Source organism: Clupea harengus, chromosome 11, assembly GCF_900700415.2.
Source record: "Clupea harengus chromosome 11, Ch_v2.0.2, whole genome shotgun sequence".
Lineage (NCBI taxonomy): Eukaryota > Metazoa > Chordata > Actinopteri > Clupeiformes > Clupeidae > Clupea > Clupea harengus.
The window spans coordinates 11,546,549-11,569,812 of record NC_045162.1 but is presented as its reverse complement, the minus strand read 5'-3'; the positions used below and the strand labels follow the sequence as shown (position 1 = coordinate 11,569,812).

Here is a 23,264-nt window from a genome sequence, read left to right as displayed (position 1 = left end):
CAGGTTTTACGTCAGTTTAAGAGTTGTTATTTTGACCAATACCCAACGAGAGATACAAATAGTTTACTTGACTTGCGCGTATTCTGGAATCCCCCGCCATCTTGCATCAGGAGGGGTTTAAACCACAAAAAAGCAGGAAAGGCAAAAAATATACTTATGTAGCCTTTTTCGGTTTTCGACAACATTAATATTATAGGGGAAATGATAAAAAAAAATGACCGCGGCTGGAGTTCGCACATATATTTATTTTAGCTTAGAATGATCAAGAGCTAAGTGAGCAGTTCTACTAGATAACAAGGTTGGGGGATTTTTCAGCAGATAAAGTTGTTTTGTTTATGTTTCTCCTATTCGGACATGGATTCTTCAAACTCAGGTTGGTGCTCATAATACTGTATGAGTTAAGTCGATACATGTTTCTGAAGAGGTATTTTAACTTATTTGGTACAAATTAGTTTTAAACCCGATGCCTGTTTCTGACGATTTCGTGCGATCATGGTGTGAACCTTGTCCGGGGTTAGCTAGCTAACGTTTGCTCAGAACACAAGGGTGTTATGTCAGCTAACGTTAACTGCACAAGACAGCATTTGTTGGTCACATATAGCTAGCTATTTGACATGTAGCTTGCTTCTATTCCGTTTAACTTGTCAAGTAATGTGTCAACACATCCATAAAATATGTTCACATTTACACTTCATACCAATAGATTCTCCTAGACAGAGCTACGGTAGCTGTAGATAGCATGTTGAATAACCTTACAGGAAAATATGTTATGTCAAGCTAGCCAGGCAATGGTGAGGGTTGCTTTATGCCAGAGTAACGTCAAGTAACTGACATTGTGCTTCAATGGAAGAAGACTTGATAATATAATACATTAGCAGTTTTTGAATGCTAATTAACTATGCTTGAAGCATCACGGTAAGTATTTCGGTGTAGCCTTTATGCTTTGAACTCTGTTTGCAAAAGAAAGTTTAACGTTAGCTGTTTAACGGAAGGAAGTTGTGTGTTAGAAGGTGATGCCCCATAAACTGCCAAACTTCCCAATTGGTCTTAAGCCACTTCACGACGATTTTGCCGCCTTGTTTGCTAGATAGCTAGCTAATGTTATTTACCAGCTGGTTGGTTATAAGAAGCAGTATGATGCTTTCAGTAAAGATGAAATATTTTGTTGTTGAGCCTCCTACACCATTCTTTGTATTGCGTATTAAGTGGAAGTCGCTAAAGAACGTTTAATGTGTGATGGCAATCGCTGACGATTAGTTTGTTTGCCTGTCAGATATGCCAGATGAGCATCCTTTGGGACTAGGAGCAGTGGCAACTCCATCCGGCGGAGCTGTTGTTGCGAAAGGGTCCAACAAGAGACGGGCTGGGTGAGTCTTCGGCGTTGTTGTCTCTGATATTATTATTATTATTGCCTATAATATTGATCTCTCTGGTCAGCACCGATTAGTCAGCGAAAAATACAGGCCTAATACTGTGTATGCTTGGACAGTTCGATTGGAACGCAGATGGTATTTGTTGGAAAATAAAACTTCCGCTCCCATTCGCTGGAATTGTCAAAATTAAGCAATCCACCAGCTCTGCGCTGACTAACAGAAACCCTTTGCTTTCAGCTCTGATTTCGATGACGATGAAGGAAGCAAACTGTTCCGGTAAGTCTGCAATAGAACATAGTGATTTGTTTTATGATATTATTGAAGCATGATGTTTTTATTGGTAATTGACGTGCATTCTACATGACTGTTGGCCTGTGTGGGCCAAATATTAGGATCCAGTGTGTCTTTCTAGCTCAAGGGTTATTCTCCCCAGGTGTAGCATGCTTGCTTTAGATGGACAGGCTGGATTTGTTGTGCCAACAACTTTAGTTGTAATTTTTTTCTTTTCTTCTGGAAGTAAACCTATATGGTTCCTATATCAGGTGCTTTGAAGAGTAAGCGTTGGATTTATAAGCATATGGGCAAGCACCTTCATTTGAAATGGCTTATAGTTTGCATAAAACTTGTCACTGATCTGTTTTTGAGAAATTCTCTGTCTCCCACTCCCTTGTTGTAGATGTGATGATGATGGAGGTAGTTCAAATGACAAAGAACGCTTTGCCAGGTAAGTCATGCTGAAGGAATAGACATGAAGGACCAGTGGAAAGAGGTGTGTGTGTGTGTGTGTGTGTGTGTGTGTGTGTGTGTGTGTGTGTGTGTGTGTGTGTGTGTGTGTGTGCATGCGCGCGGGCACATATTTGTATTGTGTGTGTGTGTATTTAGTTTTGTCTTCTGGTAAGAGGATCAGGGCATATGAATGGTTCAGTGGGTAGGACCCACACATCATCAGGTTCTCAACGGTGTTCTGTATCTGTGTGGCCTCCTCCACACTTTGTCACCATAGGAGTCCACCTTCATTCTTCAGTGTGACTTACACACACTAAATACTTGGTAGGCTGGAATGGCCGTCGAGTTTCTTGATCGGTTAATAGGGTCAGGCAGTACTGCTGTTTTTAGTAGCTGCATCATTTTCTTCTCAAAGCATGTGTTGTGTTGATGGTTGTCAGAAATCTGAAGAAGAAGCAGAGTAGTTCAAACAGATGTTTGTTTCAGTCTTTTCTTTGAGCTTCTCCCCCCTCTTTTCCCCCTTATTCCTGTCTTTCTCCCAGGCGTGCAGAAGAGGCTTTTTCTTTCAGCTCACTCAGTACTCGCTCACTCTCACTGTCTTTTAAAGATGAGCTTCTGTCGGTCATTTGAATGGATCATTAACGCAGGTTTATTATTTGTGCATCCATTTTTCACTCTCGGTTCTCTCTCTCTCTCTTTTTTGTATTCTTTCTCTCTCTCTCTTTCTCTCTCCCCCTCTTTCTGTTTATCTTTCCCTCCTTTTCTTCCCTTGTTTCTCTCTCCTTCTTGCTCTCTGTGTTCCCTGTCTAATGTGTGATTCCATGATGCTCCATGTTCTTTGTCCCTATCTGGTTGGCCGTCTCTCCTCCACCTTCCTCATCCTTGTCTCCCTGTTCTCCTCTCCTCATGCCCACCACATCTGTGCTGTTCCACCTCCTCCATCTGTACCTCCTTGCTTCCATCCTCCTCTTCCTCCTCTGCGACCCCGTGCACCCCTCTGCCCTCTCCTTCTCCTCTACATCCCTGCCTCTCCTTCATCCACGCATCTGTCCTTCGTTCTCATCTCTCCTCACATCCCTCACTCCTAATCCCCCACATCCATCCCCTCTTCTTCCCCCTCCTCTCTCCTCTCCCGTCGTGACCCTAGGGAGAACCACAGTGAGATCGAGCGGCGGCGGCGGAACAAGATGACGGCGTACATCACGGAGCTGTCGGACATGGTGCCCACCTGCAGCGCCCTGGCCCGCAAGCCAGACAAGCTGACCATTCTGCGCATGGCTGTCTCCCACATGAAGTCCCTCCGAGGCGGCAACACCACACCCGACGGCACCTACAAGCCCGCTTTCCTCACAGACCAGGTGAGACGCGTACACATGTAATAGTAACACATTCATACACACGTACGCAGAAAAGACAGACCAACTCTTTCTTTTTTTCCTCTGTCTCTCTCTCCGTCTGTCTCTTCTCCCTGCAGGAGCTGAAGCACCTAATTCTGGAGGCGGCAGACGGGTTTCTGTTTGTAGTGTCGTGCGACTCTGGTCGAGTTGTATACGTGTCTGACTCTGTGACGCCTGTCCTGAACCAGTCACAGTCTGATTGGCTGGGCTCCTCTCTCTACGACCAGCTCCACCCAGATGACAAGGAGAAGCTGGGCGAGCAGCTCTCCACGTCAGAGAACAGCAACAACGGTCAGTCTATGTGTGTGTCAGTCTATGACTTATGAGTGTCTTTGTGTGGCCGTCTGTCGACCGTATTTGTGTTTGTCTGGTTGTTTATGTATTCGTCTCAGTCCATCTGCATGACTTTCTGTGTCTGTCTGTTCCTGTCTGCGTTTCTATTTCTCTGTCATTGTCTTTCTTTCTTTCTTTCTTTCTTTCTTTCTTTATTTATTTATTTCTCTCCCGCCCTCTCTCTGTCTCGCTCCCTTTCTCTCTCCCTCTCTCTCTCACCCTCTGTCTCTCTCTCTCTCTCTCTCTCCATCTTTTGCTCACTGTGGTGGTCTTTGTCTCCCTCCCCAGGTCGTATGCTGGATCTGAAGACGGGGACAGTGAAGAAGGAGGGACAGCAGGCATCATCAGCGAGGATGAGTATGGGCGCACGACGCTCCTTCATCTGCAGGATGAGGTGAGGCTCCACCCCTGCCCCCAAACCCGCTGCCTTCCAATCAGATCATAGGACACACACATAGACACACACACAGCTGCCTTATCCTATGATTGTCGATGCACCTTCTATTTGTTCATTCATTTGTGTGTGTGTGTGTGTGTGTGTGTGTGTGTGTGTGTGTGTGTGTGTGTGTGTGTGTGTGTGCGTGTGCGCGCGCGCGCGCGTGTGCCTGCGTGTGTGTCTGTACAGGATTGGGGTATGTCCAGTGGAACCAGTGTCAATGAACAGACTGAACTTTCTCAGGAGCAGAAACAGGTGATTAGTGCTTGTGCTACAGGCTCTTCAGTGTTCTTATTATCTGCTGGCTTGTCATTATCTACTCAGCCTTGCACTCGTTCTTAACCATCACTAGCGCTGTTTCCACGATCAGGCCAAATCCGGGCGAGCCAGTCCATGCTAAGGCCAGTTGCGTTACATTGTAATGGATCTAATTTCAACATGTCTCAGTACAAACCTCAGCTGACTCAAATGAACACGATATGTATACATGTTTAATTAACATCAAATTACTGTATGATTGTGGACGCTAATTTATTGAATAGTGCACTTTTAACACAGGCTAACCTTAACTTCACTTATGTAAACAATTGACACTAGCTTGGTATCTAATGTGAACTATGCCTAGTTTTAGGGCAATACTCCGGGGCTATCGGCCCGATAGTAGAAACTCAAATGGTGTTTGTTGTCGCGGCTTCAGGCCTCAGGCCATTAGCACTGATTGACCCGAGGATAGCCCTAGCCTGCACTGGTGGAATCACGGCGGTTAATGGATAATGGTTATTAGCGCCCCCTGCTGTTGTGCCTCTTTAGCATCTCCCAATGCTGCATGTGTTTGCTGACTCGCACACAGCTCACTCCTGCTCACTCTTGCTCACTCTTGCTCACTCCTGCTCACTCTTGCGCACTCTTGCTCACTCCTGCTCACTCATGCTCACTCTCGCCCCTTGTCTGTTGGACAGGAACGGTCTGGGTCCGGCCAAGGAGGGGGAGCCCCAGTATGTGGTGGTGCACTGCACTGGATACATCAAATCATGGCCACCCGCAGGTATGATATATGTGTGTTAATGGCAGTTCTTCAAAATATACTTCTGTTGTTTAAGGTTCTGACATTCTCTATACGGCTGTCACTTTTTGAGGTTATGAGGTGTAATATTTTCTATTTTGAAATACATTTTCTCTTGATCAAATAATTGTTAATGACATAGAACATGCAATGTAGCAAATAATAACCTTTTATTTATAACAAACCTGTTCACATTCCAAGTATGCACTCACTTTTCAATCTTAAAAGTTGCATTGTTACTGCTGTAGATAGTGTTATTGTTGCGCCGGAGTGTTCCAAGAACAATAGAGAATTTGCTACTTTCTAAGTCAGAAAAATGTGTACAACTTTTGTTCATTGGTACATGTCCAATATACGTTGCATTCAAATTAATTTGAACAATTTATGGGTTTGTTTGATCTTATTCAAAGTTGGCAGCCCTAATTCTCCATGTTTTCTGTGGCTGTAGTGTCTTAGATTCTGAGTGCGTTACAATCTGGGTTCTTGGGTTCTTTTGTTTTGTTCTTCTGGTGTTTTTGTTGTTCTGAGGTTCCAAGATTGTGAGTACAGCTGTTTACCCTTTTGGTTCTTCCAGGTGTGACGCTCTCTGATGACGACACAGACAACAATCAGAACAAACGCTTCTGTCTGGTAGCCATTGGTAGACTTCAGGTACAGTTTGGTTTTCCAGTTGCGTGCGTGCGTGCGTGTTTGTGTGTTTGTGTGTCAGAGAGAGAGAGAGAGAGAGAACTTCTGTAATGCCCTGTATCGACCAATGGTAATAGTGTGCATACACACACGCTCATTTATGCTTCTCAACTGGTACGGTTTAGGTCAACTGTTGCCCCAGTGAGGCCGGTGCCAGCAGCCTCAACGTCCCTGTGGAGTTCATCTCCCGGCACAACTGCCAGGGTGTGTTCACCTTCGTGGACCACCGCTGCACGACCACCGTGGGCTTCCAGCCTCAGGTACGACCAGCAGGCCATACTGTCACAGCACAGCTGGCATCACTCTTATCTCACAGTGGAGCTCACCGCAACTTTAACATGGGGATGCCTGCCTGCTTTGTAGATGTAAGAAGAGTGTGGATATAGCATATTGTGGAGTTGAAATATTTAATTTCATTTGTGTGTGTGTGTGTGTGTGTGTGTGTGTGTGTGTGTGTGCGCACATGCATTCTGCAGGAACTCCTGGGAAAGAACATTCTTGAACTGGCCCATCCAGAAGACCAGGGTTTACTTCGAGACAGTCTGCAGCAGGTGTGAATTTGTTTGTTTGTTTGTGTCTGTGTGTACATATACACATCTCTCTCTCTCTCTCAGCGCTATCTCTCTGCTATCTCACGCATGCCCCTGCTCTGTTTATGTTCAGGTGGTGAAGTTGAGAGGGCAGGTGATGTCTGTGATGTTTCGGTTCCGCTCGAAAACACACGAGTGGGTCTGGATGAGAACCAGCTCCTTCACGTTCCAGAACCCCTTCTCGGAGGAGATTGAGTACATCATCTGCACCAATGCCAATGTCAAGTAAGTCATAGTAGCCCTGCCGTGCACACGCGCACACACACACACACACACACACACACACACACACACACACACACACACACACACACACATAAACACACACACACATTGCATCAGACATTTGTGCATTTGTACAGATAAACACCTTCATACTCACATGAACACATTATGGACAAATGTACACAAATTTGTATACATACATTGGTGCAAATATATATATATATATATACTAGGGCTGTCAGCGTTAACGCGTTAATCTATGCGATTAATGCGGCCGCGATTAACTCGATAAAATATTTTAATGCAATTATCGCAATTTAAATATATATATATATATATATATTTTTTTTTTAATGCCTTTATTTGGATAGTTATGAAGTTATGACAGGAAGCGATGCGGAGAAGAGGATTGGGAAATTACATCAGGCCAGACTTGAACCTGTGTCCCCTCGGGCAATGTAAGTAGGGGGCTTCGCCTACCAATAGCCCCCCTTGTTCAAAGTGGGGAATGACAGAAAAAGTTTGACAACCACTGCGGTAGTTGAAGAAAGTTTGGGCGGAAAGTTTCTGTTTAATAGGCAAAATTACGGAACAATCGACAAAACTAAAGTTGTATGTAGCATTTGTCAAATTGAATTTAGCTATCACAGAAGCAGCTCGTCTTTAAGTTATCACCGAAAGCACCCGACAGAAAGCAGTCCCAGGTTAGATGGTTGCCAACCCACACTCTACGACTTCTCTAGTAAAATAACTAGACCAGTCCGTGAAAAGGTTACCAACGCTTTAGCAGTTTGGGTTGCCGGTGACTGTCGGACCATCAACATAGTTAAGGACGTTGGGCTGACTGAGGTGATTCGAATTGCTTCAGGAGACAACTCTTACGATTTACTGTCGAGGGGCACCATTGTGTCTCGCATACATTCCTTTTATGACGGCGAGAGAGCACGAAAAATTCAGCTCCTCGAGCAAGCTGCCACCGTCACCCTTACTGGTGACCACTGGACATCAGTCAGCAATGACAATTACCTGGGTGTCACAGTTCATTTGATTGACAATGTATGGAAATTGAGATATTTTTCATTGGAAGTAAAAAAACAAACAAACTTTTAATCGCAATTAATCTAGATCAATGAATTTCAAAATGTGACATTAATTAGTTAATTTTTTTTAATCTATTGACAGCCCTAATATATACACACACAGATTAACATCCCTACATAGATGCAGAACCACATATACACCCGTGGTAAGATTGTTCCCTAAACTATCTTGTGCATGAAGTTCGATCACCTGTTTGAAATCAGCTGTGATTAAGGGTGATGATGTACACGTGGAGTTCTGGTGTGTGTCTTTAATTGCACATATCCAGTCCAGCACTTCTGTCGTCCCTCCACCCCTCACTGTTCACATGGGGCCTGTGTGTGTTACACGTCAGTAATTTAGTGTTTGACTGAATGATTGAGTGTGTGTGCGTGTGTTTGATTCTCTTCTCCTGCCCTCTTTGGGGCATTTGCGTGGCAGTAGAGCTCCAAATCAGGACTCCCTCACCCCCCTGTCGTCTCCAGGGGTGGCACTGCCCCTCCCGCTGGGGCAAAACAGCCCTAACTGCCCCCCTGCCCTCAGCCCTGGGCAGGTATCGGTCAGGTGAGACCAGAATGACCCCCACCTGCTGTACTCTTATGCTGCTGGAACCCTGGGAGTACACTTTTACATAGCTGCTCTCCATCTGTCTCTTTTTTTTTTTTTCCTTCTCTCTCTCACTGTTTCTCTCTTCTCTCTCTCTCTCTCTCTCTCTCTCTCTGTGTTGGTGGTGAGGAAGTCTGCTGCTGTGGGTTTGTCTCTTCCTTTTCTCTTACTTCCGCTGTGGTATCCATGGTAACGGGTGACTTTTGTGTTTGGTTTCCAGGTGTCGGCTTTCTGCTGTTGGTGCTGGTGATGGGCCTTACTCATGCAATAACCATATGGCCATACTGACTGACTCTCTCTCTCTCTTTCTGTCTGCAGGCAGCTCCAGCAGCAGCAACAGGCGGAACTCGAGGGGGGAGGGGGCAGAGAGGCTTTATATGATTCTACCCAGGTGGCACAGGTGGCACTGCCACAGGTAAGCTGAACCTGAACACAGCACACATCACCTGACCTCACAAAGCATCACACCTGAACATACACGTCAAAACACAGCTGACCACGTACTCCACAGCATACCTGGCTGCTCACACACACACACACACACACACACACACACACGCACACCTCACCACACAGGATTTCATCTCCTTACACACTCAGTGTGTTGTTCTGTGTCAGAAGGTTGTGGCAATGTCTCAAGAAATATGCTTTTGTGTTTTAACGCCTTCATTTTGGTCATTTCCTTTTTCACTTCCCTTTTTTCTTCATTTGCTTTCCCCCTCTTTCTCTCCCCTCCATTCTCTTTCTTTGTCCCTTTCTTTTATGTCCTCCCCTCCTTTTCTCCCTCGCTCTCCCCCCCCTTCCTCTCTCTCAGGTATCTGCACAGCCAGTAGGTGTCTCTGTAAATGGAAACGCCTCCAATCACAGTAAGCCGCTGGACAAAGGGGAGATGTACACAGAGCGAGACCCCCACTTCCCTGACCTCTTCACAGGTGTGTGTGTGTGTGTGTGTGTGTGTGCACACAGGCAATTGAGGCAATCACTGACACTTTGTCACATTCAGTATGTAGCTACCCACCATTTGCACCTAGTGTGTCCCCATGTCTCCACCTTACATTGCTGATCTTTCTTATCTGCTCCCCCATTTCACACACACACACACACACACACACCGACACACACACACACAGACACACAGTTTATTACAGTTCATTTTCAGTGCTGTTGTAGAACTCAGAACCCACATGACACTTGCTCGTCTGTTTCTGATCTCAGATCAGCCCAAGGCTCTGCCCACCACCTCTGCCCCGGCCGCACAGCAAATGTTCCCCCAGCCCAACACCTACTCAGCAGCTGGAAGACCCCCCGACCCCTACAGGTAACGCTGAGCCACACACCACACCTGTGTTACCTGCATCACACACACCTGAGACGTCCATGTGATCCCTATAGCGTAGTGCTTGCACACCTGTAAATATGTATACTTGGGGTGTTTCAGTATGAATATGTATACTAAAGGTATTACAAAAAAGAAAGTTTTCTTACTATTATAACCTTGTAAAATCCCAGTTCCATGCTATTGCATATTAAATGATTATTTAGATAAAGGAAGGGGGAGGGGGGGTCAGTCCCTTTATTTAAGCTCTATTTACTTGCTCAAGAATCAAGAATATGAACATTTTTAGTCAGATGAGGAAATCATTCCTGGTACAGTAACAGCCTCATTTGACACTAATACCCTGTGACCTGCTAACTTCAGTGAGCTAAGTGTTTTACCACCAGCCGTGACTCCGTATGACACGTACAGTATATGATTGTACATGGCAGAAAGACTAGGAAAAACCCCTTATCAGGAGCCCCTAAACAGTTTTTATCTTGATACTAATCTTGCTGACAGTCCAGTTGTTCCCGTGATTAAGGAGCTCCTGACTTAAGCATGTTTTTTAATTAGTCTGTTATCAGTTCCAGGAAGATTGTCCGTCTTAAAACGTCAGTAACCAGAAATCGAGTAAAGTTCACAGCTTGAATGGAGCGCACAAGGCTGCTTGGCATTTAGTTTTTTTTTTTTATGAGAGTCTAGAAGAGGCTAACTGATTTCTTTACTGATAATAGCCAGGCAAGTTGTGTGTGTGTGTGTGTGTGTGTGTGTGTGTGTGTATGTGTGTGTGTCTATGTAAGCGTATGTGCGTTGTTACGAGCCAGCTCAAGGCACGAAACAAGAAGGGGAGGCCACGCAGAATTTAGGATAATAATAATAATAATAGTATATTTATTAATGATTTACAAGTTTATATAGTTATCTAATAATTATAGCAAACGTGTGGTGAAGATCAGTGTTGTGAAGAGAAACAAAAAGATGTAATGTAAAGTCAGGTAAATGGTAATATAAACAAACGACGACGATAATCCAAAACCAACGACACTCCAAAACCAACGACAATCCAAATCCAATCTCTATCCAAATCCAACGACCAACCCAACGCTCTCCCGACTGCCATCTGATCAGGGCTTTTGTAGCCCAACCAATCATGGTTTACACCTGGGGTACACCTGCTTCCCATTACCTGCTAATGAAACAGAGACAGAACAGATATGCAAATATCCTGGGGCGGGGCCTAGACCCGCCAGGGTCGTAACATCCCCCCCCCTTATGACTGAAGCCCACCTAAATGGGATTCTGCACCACCCAAAACCCCCATTTACCTAAACCATCTTCTTCCCCCATTCCGTTATTCACCTATTCACCTATTCACCTACACGCTCACCATTCATCCAGCTCACCTATTCACTCACACGCTCACCATTTATCCAGCTCCCCAGTCACACAACCTATTTTCCCCTCAGCAATTCCAGTGGGCCTGGAAAAGCAGTCTAAGAGGGACAGGGGAGGAGACGGGAGAGGAGAAATGAATCAAGCAGGCAAGCAATATCACCCCACAACTTATCCACACATCTGAAGCGGGGGACAATGCATTTTCTTTATGAGGGGTGAAACCACTGTATAACCAAAAGAAGCCGTAGGTTTCGAGGAGCACGCCAATAATTCATTCCCATGCCCCGAATCTGTACACATTTCCCCGTGCTAGATTGCACCGAAAACGGTAAAACGCCTTCCGCTACAAACGTCTCTGTAGCACCTGTGTCTCGCAAAATTTTAACCGGGGTTTTATCCGCGCTACCTACCAGCGAAACAAAACCATCAGTAATGAATGGGCCATACCCCTCCCCGACATGCCCATCAGTGGACTCTGAGACACACTGCCCTAGTCCAGAGGGACCAGGCACCTCACAGCCCGCACCCCCGGCAGGGACAGTGAAATTCACCTGCACACTCTTTTCAGTGCGGAAAGACTGACGCACCGGGGCTGCACACCCTACCCCTTTTACCGAGTCCCCTTTGTGAGAGTTCGGCCCTTTGTCCTCTCTACCCTCGAGCAGTGGGCATTCTCTCTTCCAGTGGCCACTCTTCAAACAATAATGACATTTTTCGACGTCCCACTCACTCCGATTTGAAGGCATCTGTCTAGTCCCAGATGGACCACTATTTAAACGACTTGTCCTTCGTTCCTCCCGCGGGGAACTAGGCCTGCGTGGTACATATTCGTTATGTGTGCCTCTATGCGTCAAATTAAACTCATCCGCGAGTACGGCAGCCTCCGCGGCAGTTTTAACTTTGTGTTCATTAATATTCACAGCCAGCCGTTCAGGGACAATGTTCTTGAATTGTTCTAAGACAATTAAATCACACAAACTCTCGTACGTGTTGACCTGAACAGACGAACACCAGCGATTAAAAAATCCAATCAACTCTCTTGAAATCTCAGAATAAGTTTGTTGGTCATCTTTTCGCCAGTTCCTAAACCGCTGCCTATAAAATTCTGGAACCTGCTCATCAGCCCTCAGCACTGCCTCTTTCACTCGCTGGTAGCACTTGCGGTCGGTCACAGGCAGGGCAACAAACGCATCCTGCGCTCTCCCCGGAAGAACAGTCTGGAGCAACAGGGTACGCTCTGCGTCGTTCCAACCCCGCTCCTCGGCTATGCCTTCGAACAGGAAAAAAAAAAATGTCGGGATCACGCATCTATCTCCAAAACACAGGTCCTCGCTATTTCCTACCTATAATCTTCAGTGTGTCCACCTGCAATTGAGCTGCTAACCAACTCCAGCGCGTCCGACACACCCACGAAAAACAACAAACTCTTACAAGCACGGCCAAAACAACAAAAAGCGGTAAGCGCTCTTAACCTGCGCCGGGGTTTGCGTTCGCTCAGTAGGTACTCACCTACTATTACCACCCAGTTACCACTACACCTGCACCCAATTTTCCCCAGCCTGCACAGCGTGTCTGTTGCAGCGAGAGCCAACAGCTGCAATCACTTCCAAAAGTGACTTCCCTCCTCCACGGCAACCCAACGAAAACAATAAAAGTTTAACACTTACCAATTTCCGCGTGTGTCTCCCCCAATTTGCAATACCCTTCCTGCTGCACCGGCAGTTTTGTGCCCGTCAGCATAAAAGGCCAATATCCCGATCTATAAAATCAATACAGCTTTACCACCACTATTCCCCAATGAGTGGATGAAAAAGTTGTTTTACCAGATTCCCGGAAAAAAATCTCGGCGAGCCCCCACGTGTTACGAGCCAGCTCAAGGCACGAATCAAGAAGGGGAGGCCAAGCAGAATTTAGGATAATAATAATAATAGTATATTTATTAATGATTTACAAGTTTATATAGTTATCTAATAATTATAGCAAACGTGTGGTGAAGATCAGTGTTGTGAAGGCGCAAAAAGATATAATGTAAAGTCAGGTAAATGGTAATATAAACAAACGACGACGATAATCCAAAACCAACGACACTCCAAAACCAACGACAATCCAAATCCAACGACCAACCCAACGCTCTCCCGACTGCCATCTGATCAGGGCTTTTGTAGCCCAACCAATCATGGGTTACACCTGGGGTACACCTGCTTCCCATTACCTGCTAATGAAACAGAGACAGAACAGATATGCAAATATCCTGGGGCGGGGCCTAGACCCGCCAGGGTCGTAACAGCGTGCGTGCGCACGTGTGTGAGACCATGCATACATGTGTGTATGTCGATGTAAGCTTATGTGTGTGAGTTGGTGCGTGTGTGTGCATATGTGGTTGGGTTCGTCCATGCGTGTCAGAGTGCTCCTCTCCTGATTGGTGTTCTTTGCTGACCTCAGGTCAGTGGGACTCCCCCAGCAGATGGTGCAGGCCCCCCCCTCAGCTGGCCAGATGCTGGCCCACATGTCACGCCAGAGCACACCAGCAGGGGGTGCCCCTAACATCGCTAGCCCCAATCAGGCCCAGGCGGGGGCGTTAGGGTGGCAGGGAGCAAGACCCCCCTTCAACACACAGGTGGGTTTTAGACGGCAAAGATCAGGTGATTGGGGAAGATACCCAAGCTGCAACACTGCTATGAGGGAACATCTTGTCATGATCGTCAAAACTACAACATACTGTCACTTTATGGTCTGACAGTTCAGTCATCAAATGTCCAATTCTCTGTCATAACATAGTTACTACAACATACTACACGTGTAATATGAGGTTTTAAATTAACTTTGTATATAAATGTAAACCACTGAGCCCTGGTTTTGTGTTTGCGTGTGGATTTCAGTTGATGTAATGGGCATTTATATATAAATGATCTCTTCTCATCCAGCAGGGGGCAGTGCCCACTGTGAAGTCTCCCCCGTTTGGCATGGGGGACTTCACCTCTTCGCCTTCCGCCTCCTCCTCTTCCTCGTTCGGGCAGATGGGCAGCGCCGCCACCCCCATCCCCTCCAGCGCTGCCACCTACCCCACGCTCAGCTCTTCCAGCACCGTCACCAACGGCTACAGTGAGTAGGCGGGCCGCCTGGCATGGGCTCCCTCGGAGAAGATGACAAGATTGAGATCCACAGCTAATGTTGTCCTAAACCAAAGAAGGTCAATGTGTTAGCGGTATTGGAATGTGGAATGGCAATTAATTTCACGTTAAATGCCATGGTCGTGATTGGTCAAGGCCGATGGCTATAGTGAGCACATTGGCCGCGGTGCTTTGGCACTGGACCACAGCGTAGGCCACACTTCCTGTTCTCAACATAGCTGGGGGGGTGGGGGGGTGGGGGGGGGGGGGGGTTGTTGGTGTGTGATAATAACAGAAAGTGTACCACAGGGCCGTTATTTTGAGTGCATGTGTGTTTTATCTTCCTTTTTCTCCCTCTGTGTAGGCAATGGCAGTCAGGCACCAGTGCAGTTCCCCTCCAGGCCAGCAGAGGCAGTGTGGGGCCAGTGGCAGGGCCAGCCTCAAGCCCAGGGCGCCCCTAACCCTCAGGCCAATCAGACAGAGATGTTCCCGGTGAGTTAGCACGCTGACGCCTTCACTGTCATGATTGTAAGCTGTAAGATGTCCGAACACTGCACACGTCACCATCCTAACTTTCAAACTCCCTCTCACCCCATCTCTCTCTTTTCTCTCTTCTCTCTCATCTACAGGATGTTCTGTCCATGCTGGATCAGTCAGGGAACTTTAACGGCGAAGACTTTGGCGAGATGCCCATGTTCCCCTCTTTCAATGAGTGAACCAGTGTTGAATGTCTTTCCCTCTCTTTCTCATGCTCTCTCTCTCTCTCTCTCTCTCTCTCTATCTCTCTCTCTCTCTCTGCAAGTCTGTTTCCTTTCCCTTGTTCTCCTTTGGGAGTGGTGCGCTCTCTCGTTGTTTTTTATTTTTGTTTTTATTGTTTTACCAAATGGAGGCTGATGATGGCGGGAGAGCCTAAAGCCAGAGAGAAGGATGGCGATGGACCCCGAGGGTGAGCCCAGGTGATGGCTGACTCTGGAGCAGATCGGCGCCGGATCAGGGCCGGATCAGGACCAGACCAGGACCAGGTTTTTTCTAGGGTCTACTGTGACCTGGGCGGATGCTCAGGGAAGGACAGTGAGAGTGTGAAGGAAAGTGATGACTGGACTTTTAGCTGCCAGAACAATTGCGCACACACACACACAAACACACACACACACACACACACACACACACACACACACACACACACACACACACACACACAGACAAAGTACACACAGTAAGCGCACAAACGCACAACAAAAGCACAAAATGTCCCACACACTGGTGCACTGCCACTCTAAGAACTACTGCACACTTCCCCATACACCCACCCACACTCACACACACACCCATAGTTTTTTGGTTAATTTTCTAGATTCATCCACCCCTTTGCTTCCTCAGGTCTGAGGTCTGATGGTTTAAGAGGCGACCCACATTTAAAAAAGAGTAAAGACCTGCCACTCAACTTAAATGCTGACCCTTGGTGCGCTGTGAGCGTCAGGGTCAGAGGGCAATGCCCCAAGGGCTGGAACGAAGCGGGAAATCGACACCCGTCAGCCCATCTCCGTCTCCTCCTGGCTCTGCCAGTGAGTCACCTTTCAGTCCCAACACAAACAACACAAACACACGCACACACACACGCACACACACACACCCGATCATGTTTTAAGAGAGTATATCCCGACCCATTCCTATGCATCTCCGCTGCCCTATGAATATTGTATTGTGTTGTGATGGAAGGTGAGTGGTTTGTATGGGCCTCACTCGCACACCTCACTCGCACACGGCAAGCAAACACGCTTCAGTGGTGTGGTTGGAAGTGCGGGCGGACGTTCCTCAGTAACTGGAGAACAGCGGAGGTCATCAGTCCCACGCATCCACTTGGCCACTCCTAAAGGACATAAATAAGTCGATATATGGATAGACTGAACTGGGGATGCGCTGTGGACTGGGTGGGTTTGCCTGCTTGCACAAGCAGGTGTGTTTTTGCTTAGACGCTGTTAAGACCGTCGTTCACTTCAGTCACTTTCACTTCCCGAGTCCTCCCGTTGCCTGGAGCGACCAGCTGCACTCTTCATCTCCTCTCTCCACTTGTGTGTGAAAGTTTTTTTTTTTTTTTGTTCTTTTCAAATCATCTAGAGATTGCAATCACGTTTATTGTTAATGAAAAAGAAATATTGAAGAGAGAGGAAAAACTGAAAGCAATAATCATGTTCAGGAATTTCGTACTTTCAAGCCATTCTGTGTTGGTGTTTGTAACGGTAGCGGTGTTACAGGATCATTTTATTTTTAAATCGTGGACTAGATGAGGCAAATGTCGAAAAACTGAAAAAGAAAAAAAAGATGGTATTCTCAGGTTTCTTTGGCCTTTGGTTGTCCTCTCCTCCCCTCCTCATAAAGCCTCCGACAGGGGAGGGGGGGGTCCTTTGGTGCTCACTCCCCACTCACAACCCAGTCCCGGTCAAGTGAGGGGAACCGCGTTTACCTTTCACCTTAGCATCCCGGAGAACGGCTGGTTCTGGAGCGGATCCTAACCAGATCATGGTTGGACCTGTGCCAGAACCCACTACTATCTGGGCTAGAAAAACAAATATTTATTGAAGTAGAGATTGGGTCTATTTTTTATTTTAATTTTTTAGGCAAGATTAGTGTCTTTTTGTCTCAGGCATGTAGTCATCCTGTAAAATAATGTAAGTGGGTTGAACTATTCAAATTGGCTTTGGTTTAGCTGCAGTGGGTTCTCCAAATTGGCCTTCAAGACATCCTATATTGCTTTTTTCCTAAGCGAGTGGTCAGAGCACGCAGGACGTTAGCGATAGCTCTGCAGTATTAGTGATTTGCCATGCTAAGGCACTGCAGTGGTGTCTGCCAGGCACGCCACGGAGAAGAGTGCTTCGTAAATGCTCAGCAGGGCCTGTTTTACACACAAGCAGGGAGCCCGCAATCCAAAGGCTTGAAAGATCCTATCATGTCAAATGTGTTTTTTGTTTTTGTTTGTTTTTTAATTGTAGATGACATTTTGATTGGAACCCTTTTCATTTGTGTGTGTGTGTGTGTGTGTAATGATGTCTGCACATATTTGAAGGAGACCATCTCTCTCATAGATGTCAACACATGTATGTTACATACAAGTACACCCACCTGTCTCTAGTACTTTTCCAGTTTTAACAGGGCGATATTTGTCGTCTTGCTGATTTTAAACCACTTTGGTTTCCCCTTGTCCAGGTTTTTACAATGATGTGAATTGCAGTTTATATATTTCACTTAGATACACAAATATATGAAAATATATGTATATGAAATGTTAAACAAAAGAAAAAGAATGTTGTTTGTTTTCTTTTTTGTATTAAATCATTACATTGTTAAAAAAGTGCCTTATTTTAATCATGGCTATAACGTCAGCTCCTTCTACTCATCTGATTGGCAATGGCAGTACTACCAGAATGGAAAGGCTGAGTAAGTTGTAAAAGAGGAAGACCATAACAGGCAGGTCAGGGGGGGTAGAGTTTTCAAGCTGGGCTCAGGGCTCCCTCCGAGGCATCCTCTGCCTGGCAGTGTTGTATCTGTTTCCCCTGCCTTCCTCTGGTGTCCATCCGCAAGGTAATGGACACACATCTGCTTTATGCGCATGGGATCAGCTTGCCCGGGTTGGCGCTCCTCTGCCCCGCTGGCGCTGTGTGTCTCCAGCAGACGCAGTGATCTCTGTTAAATTGAGGGGGGATCGGTTTACTCCCTCACAGCTCGTCCCGTTTCACTCAGCCAGTTCATGCCAAACTGAGCAGAAAGCAATCTGTCCACGGGGTTTGTTTGGATTGGGCCTTGTGTAAGGCATGTTGCTGCGTGTTGATCACATGCTTAATGTGCCTGTCAATGCCTGAGAGTGCAATAGAATTTGTTATTTCATGTTTTCACTTCAGTTTGAGTACAACTTGACATATAGAGACATTTTCTAATCATGTTTTTAGTGAAGGTTTTTTGGTCAAATCCCACTCTGCCAGGTTTTTGTTGGCCTCTTATATTGTCTTTAGGTGGCACTTGAGGAGAGGAGAGGACCTATTTTGTTTGTTTTTTCCTGGTGGATTAGAGTCCGCTGTCAGTGCTCAAAGCCACAGGTTCCCCTCTGATGATGACGTTTAAAGAAAAACAACAGAAGTCTGACTGCACACCCCAATTTAATTTCTTCTGTATTTATTATGCAATGCTTTGTTGATTTAGATGAGTTTGCCCGATGAAGACTTTCTAGGTTAATGATAAGGAGTGCAGGTCAGTGTATGTCCTGAGGTAAGGCTGACCCACAGCATCAAGAGACCCTACAGGGTGTCCTAATCCCTTATACGGTATGATTGTTACCAAACTCCTGCTTAAATATTGATGGTGGACACAGGTGCCAAGTGTAGTTGTGTGTGTCTTTAAGGGCGGAGAGTGGTTTTGGTGGAGAGCGACATGCTTGGGGCTGTTATCCGAGCGGAAGGAACTGTGCAAGAGAGAGAACACCTGGCGTGGTCAGGTGAAACTGAGACGGCCGGCCTGGGCAGCTTCACAAAAAAAGGGGTTGTGGAAGAAGAGAGGCGACAAAAGTGCACACAAAAACTAAGACCAAGGTTGGAAAGCAAGAAGGAGAAAGGGAAAATTGGTGAATTTTTCTCTGTGTTGGGGTGGGTTTTTTTTGGACATTATTATTCACCAAAGAAGAACCAAAGGTTTCCAACTCCCGTTTGCAGAGAACCTCAAGCGTCTCCTGAGCCTCCGCACTCAAGTCCTGTGGTGGGTGAGGATGGACCAGCCCACACTCCCTGTATCCTGGCTGGAGGTGGACGTGGATCTGGGGTTTGCGCTGTTCTTCTTCTTCCTCCTCTGCTTCTTTCTTTTGGTGACCATGGTGCGCTGCATCCAGATGGTCTTGGACCCCTACAGTTCCATATCTGTGGCCACCTACCAGGAAGAACAGGCGGAAGAGGGATGAGGGGGAAGGAGGAAATCAGTGGTTAGGGGACATAGTGGCACCAGAATGTGACATAAGATAACAAGTTGGCCATTTGTGGTATGGGGGACAAGAGTTAACCTTGTAACTTCATTTTCTGATGGATGACGGATCCCATCCAAAAGAACAGTTCATCATTGCCATGTAACAATGTGATTTTTTTGGTGAACAAGTCTATGATAATGACTTGATTTCAAGAGATTCAAAGGGTCCGGAAATTGCTAGGGTCCTAGTTTTGTTCACACGGATCTAAAAGCAGTCATGTTGTGGACTGAGAGGAAAATGTGTGCCCTTTGTGATCTATCAAAGTTAGCAGAAACTCAGTTTGCTGTAAAAAAAAAAAAAAAAAAACGATCTTGGAGCAAATATTGTAGCACACGAGATCGTTTAAGTGACATGAGGGGCTACAGAAGGGATTGCGTATAACGAACTCTGTTGTGCGAATTTATTTGAGTGCACCTCTAATTTACTGAACCAGGTAATTGAATGAATCAGCTTTACTACCAGGGTCTGCTCGTATTGCTGAAGCACGTGCACAGAACACCATCACTGGAAGATGGTAGACACTCAGAAAAGGGATGGTAAAATTCACCACTAAAAGTGAAATTACACATAACGGGACCTAAATTATTCCCGGAGATTGTACAATTTCACATGGTGAAAATCGAGCTACTTGAATGGCCGAAGAGTTTGTTCGTGTTTCAAAGTAATCACGAAATCAAAGTGCTGTGCTCTATACAAGAGAAAAGTATTCATAAATCAACATTTTTAGTTCTCATACCATACCACCAGTTTTTCCATCTGTCTCAGCCACCCATCACACGTTTATTGGTCGTTCGTTATAGCGTAAGATTGCACGGAGCACAGCTGACCTCTGTAGGACTAAAAGCGGTGAAGGCAGCCGTCTTTCGCAATTGATTTTTTTGGACAGCGTAGGCTAGAAAATGACTCCTATGCTTTTCATAATTTAGTTCACGAATAGACATTCAGTATCCATATGAAGTACAGCTTTAACACAATTTTAGTCCCTGAATAGGTTACGTAGGGATACAAGTAAAATGAGCCTTTAACTTTTCAATGTCTATACCTTAAAGTAAATTGTCCAAACATAAACCATCAGAATATTTTTTTTTAATATGCTATTTATGTGGTTGTCTTTTATCTTTGTGCAAAGTTTTATAATGATTGGATGGCAGGAAGTAGGCCTATGGGCTGCTATGCATTGTTTTCAATTTACACATCTCCAAGTTCAGGATTGATTTTCTCCTAACTTGGTTTTCTGCTAGATGATGGCACCTTAAACATTTTCACTATTTTGTCTGGATTGGCTCCACAACATTTTACAAATAACCCCTTCTTTAAAGACAATTAGCTGTATATTTAGAATATCCATTAAAACATTTCATTTTTTGTAACACTGGTCTGATCTTGTCTGATATACCGAGATGCTTACTGAGTTGCGATACTAGAGGAATAAATGTGTAGTAAAAATGGCAATAAAAAGTTAATTTATGATTTGTTGTCTGCTTAAGGAGAACCAAATAAATAAAATCAAACTATCTGTTCTGTACCATGTTGAATTGTATACCATCATATTATTTTGCATCACATCATATGGAATCACAGTGTGTTGAATCAAATTTGGTTGAATCGCAATGCATCGCAGCAGGGGTGAATTTGTGTTATATTGCATTGCTTTATATGTATCTTTAATGTATCGGATTGTTGGCAATCCATTGAGATGTGTATCGCATCACACGTGAAAAACTGAAAAGGAGCAAAATATTAAACGAAAGGAGTAATACCCATTTAGCAGTGAGTAAGATGTTCTTAAAAAGTTGTGTTGATGGCAGCCAGAACCAGAATCATAGAGTTGGTGTGAGCAGCCATATATGCAAGGCAGCACTGTAAGGCAAAGCAGTATACTGGATGTTCATTCCAACTTCCACTCTGAAATTCCACTCACCCTCACAAGGTCCCAATCACAGGGACAGACTTATGAAAATCCATGAAAAGATGAAGGACATACAGTATTTGCATGTGCTTATATATGCATGTTACAGCCACTGAATCACCATTCAGAAACTGACTGACAGTTTAAAGCAACTGTCCTGGGTCTGGATTCTCAAACATTCACACAGCATTGGGCCCATCATAAATGTCTTCATCAGTCATATCTTTGGACTGCCATTACTGAGGAATGACCGACTGAGCAAGTTACGACTATATCACTAGTGCCATCTCTGGGATGGGCCTGCTCCACCACATGTTTCATGGTTCATCCTTCATCAGCTGGTAGGCTGCAGCATCACCACATCAGTTATGTGAGAATAAATACAGCTTGTTGATGTATTTATAAAGACTTTGAGTTGTTAAGGTAAATAAAAACAAGTTTGGTGGTCAAGTGTCTACTTTATTGCTGTTAAAAAGGGGTTAAAATAGCAAATGAAAATGTTATCTTTGTGTTTCTGTTCATTTTTTGTCATTAATGTATTGATTTTTACATTTACTTAGACTTCCTAATTATTTTGCATCCATCCCAGCCAGCACACCCACGTCAGGCCCAAACGGGTTGCACCTGAGCTGATATGTGGGGCCCAGACAGTTTTGTTCAGTTTCCATGGAGACCCACATGGGTTAGCCCAGATGGGTTGATGATGGGCCCTTGATGGGCTGCGTATATGACCCGTATGGGCAACCCAGATTTCTCCCATTTGGGCCCTATAGGAGTCTGTCTACACGGGTTGACGATGGGCCCATGGGTCTTATCTAGTACTCTTATGGGCCACAATCGGTGTGTATAAATATGGGCTGTTTGGGTTACCTTATTTTATAGTAAACCCCTAAATACAATTGTACATTTAACCTGCTATGTTTAAAAGTAGCCTACACTAAAATGTTAAATGGATTGCTTAAATGAAGAGATGCCATCTGCTGTGTTATTAAAAAATGGAATCCCTCCTAATCAAGAGAGGAGCTGTTAACAGCAACTAATAAATAAACCCTTTTACAGTCCATCTAAGTCGAAACTCTATGCGAATCGGGAATTAATCCAGCCCCTTCTAGTTAATACATTTCCTCTTCGATTTAGCAGATTTCATGTGAATTTCAAGCGTTTCCACACAAGATTTCCCTTCAAAAGGGCAACATTTGTAATACGTATGTGTGTACCCTATGACAGTTAGTGGGGGTATTGCATCATGTTTTGCCAATGAAGAAGAATCAAATGAAAACAGCCAATAGTTGACAAGCGGGAGAGAACCCAAAGAACAATTTAGTGCATGGAGGTAAAGATGAGCAATAGTTCATGGTTTGTTTCATTAGTTCTAGAATATTGAATAGCTCCATTCGATATGGGAGACCCTTCTCTGGATTTGCCACAGGTGGTTACCTCGCAGCTCCAGTCATTTTTTTTTAAATCGTCCTTCATTTTCCTATTCTCTTGAGTTAAATTTACTAAACTAAAACAAGACATTTTGTCAGTGAGTAATCAGAATCAGAATCAGAATCAGAATCAGAATTATTTTAATGGCCAAGTATATTTACATATACAGGAAATTATCTTGGTGGTTGGTGCATAGGACATAAAACACATAACATAACAACAAAATAGCAAAAACAAGAATAAAAGACAAATACAGAATATTAAATAATAATAAATAATTGTGAATTGGAATTGGCAAACCCAGAGTCAGTGTGATGCAGGGGGCTTGTTTGTGAGCACCACTGCCGTGGGGAAAAAACTGTTCAGATAGCGCGAGGTTTTGGTCTTTATAGCCCAGAACCTTCTGCCAGATGGGAGTCTCTGGAATAGGTGGTGACCGGGATGGGAAAGATCAGCGATGATCTTGCATGCTCTCTTGCTGGTCCTGGAGTGGAACAGGTCTAGGAGAGACGGCAGGTCGCAGCCGATGACCTTCTCGGCTGACCGAATGATCCACTGCAGTCTGCCTTTGTCCTTTGCA

The 23,264-nt window shown here is 45.1% G+C and overlaps 1 protein-coding gene across 4 annotated transcripts; it reads left to right on the top strand.

The window, feature by feature from the left end:
- The first annotated feature begins 8 nt into the window (after positions 1 to 8).
- On the top strand, positions 9 to 20,869 carry arnt (aryl hydrocarbon receptor nuclear translocator). Of its 4 annotated transcripts, none has more exons than XM_031576648.2 (21): positions 9 to 373; positions 1,274 to 1,367; positions 1,611 to 1,649; positions 2,050 to 2,097; positions 3,247 to 3,457; positions 3,574 to 3,787; positions 4,118 to 4,223; positions 4,455 to 4,520; positions 5,225 to 5,310; positions 5,903 to 5,979; positions 6,141 to 6,275; positions 6,492 to 6,566; positions 6,679 to 6,830; positions 8,355 to 8,474; positions 8,835 to 8,931; positions 9,331 to 9,448; positions 9,732 to 9,834; positions 13,672 to 13,846; positions 14,157 to 14,331; positions 14,704 to 14,831; positions 14,969 to 20,869. In XM_031576648.2, exons 1-21 carry the CDS (start codon positions 355 to 357, stop codon positions 15,053 to 15,055), a joined length of 2,325 nt encoding a protein of 774 aa, XP_031432508.1. In that variant the 5' UTR covers positions 9 to 354; the 3' UTR covers positions 15,056 to 20,869. The 4 variants fall into 4 exon arrangements, with proteins under 4 accessions (XP_031432508.1, XP_031432507.1, XP_031432509.1 ...); XM_031576647.2 differs by having other exon boundaries at positions 14,154 to 14,331; XM_031576649.2 differs by lacking the exon at positions 2,050 to 2,097 and having other exon boundaries at positions 14,154 to 14,331.
- The last annotated feature ends 2,395 nt before the right edge of the window (positions 20,870 to 23,264 follow it).

Excerpts from the sequence above, each read along its gene's own strand:
- arnt (XM_031576647.2), top strand. Across the intron at positions 6,276-6,491 it reads CCGTGGGCTTCCAGCCTCAG|GAACTCCTGGGAAAGAACAT; the intron begins GTACGACCAGCA and ends TGCATTCTGCAG. Across the intron at positions 6,567-6,678 it reads TTCGAGACAGTCTGCAGCAG|GTGGTGAAGTTGAGAGGGCA; the intron begins GTGTGAATTTGT and ends GTTTATGTTCAG.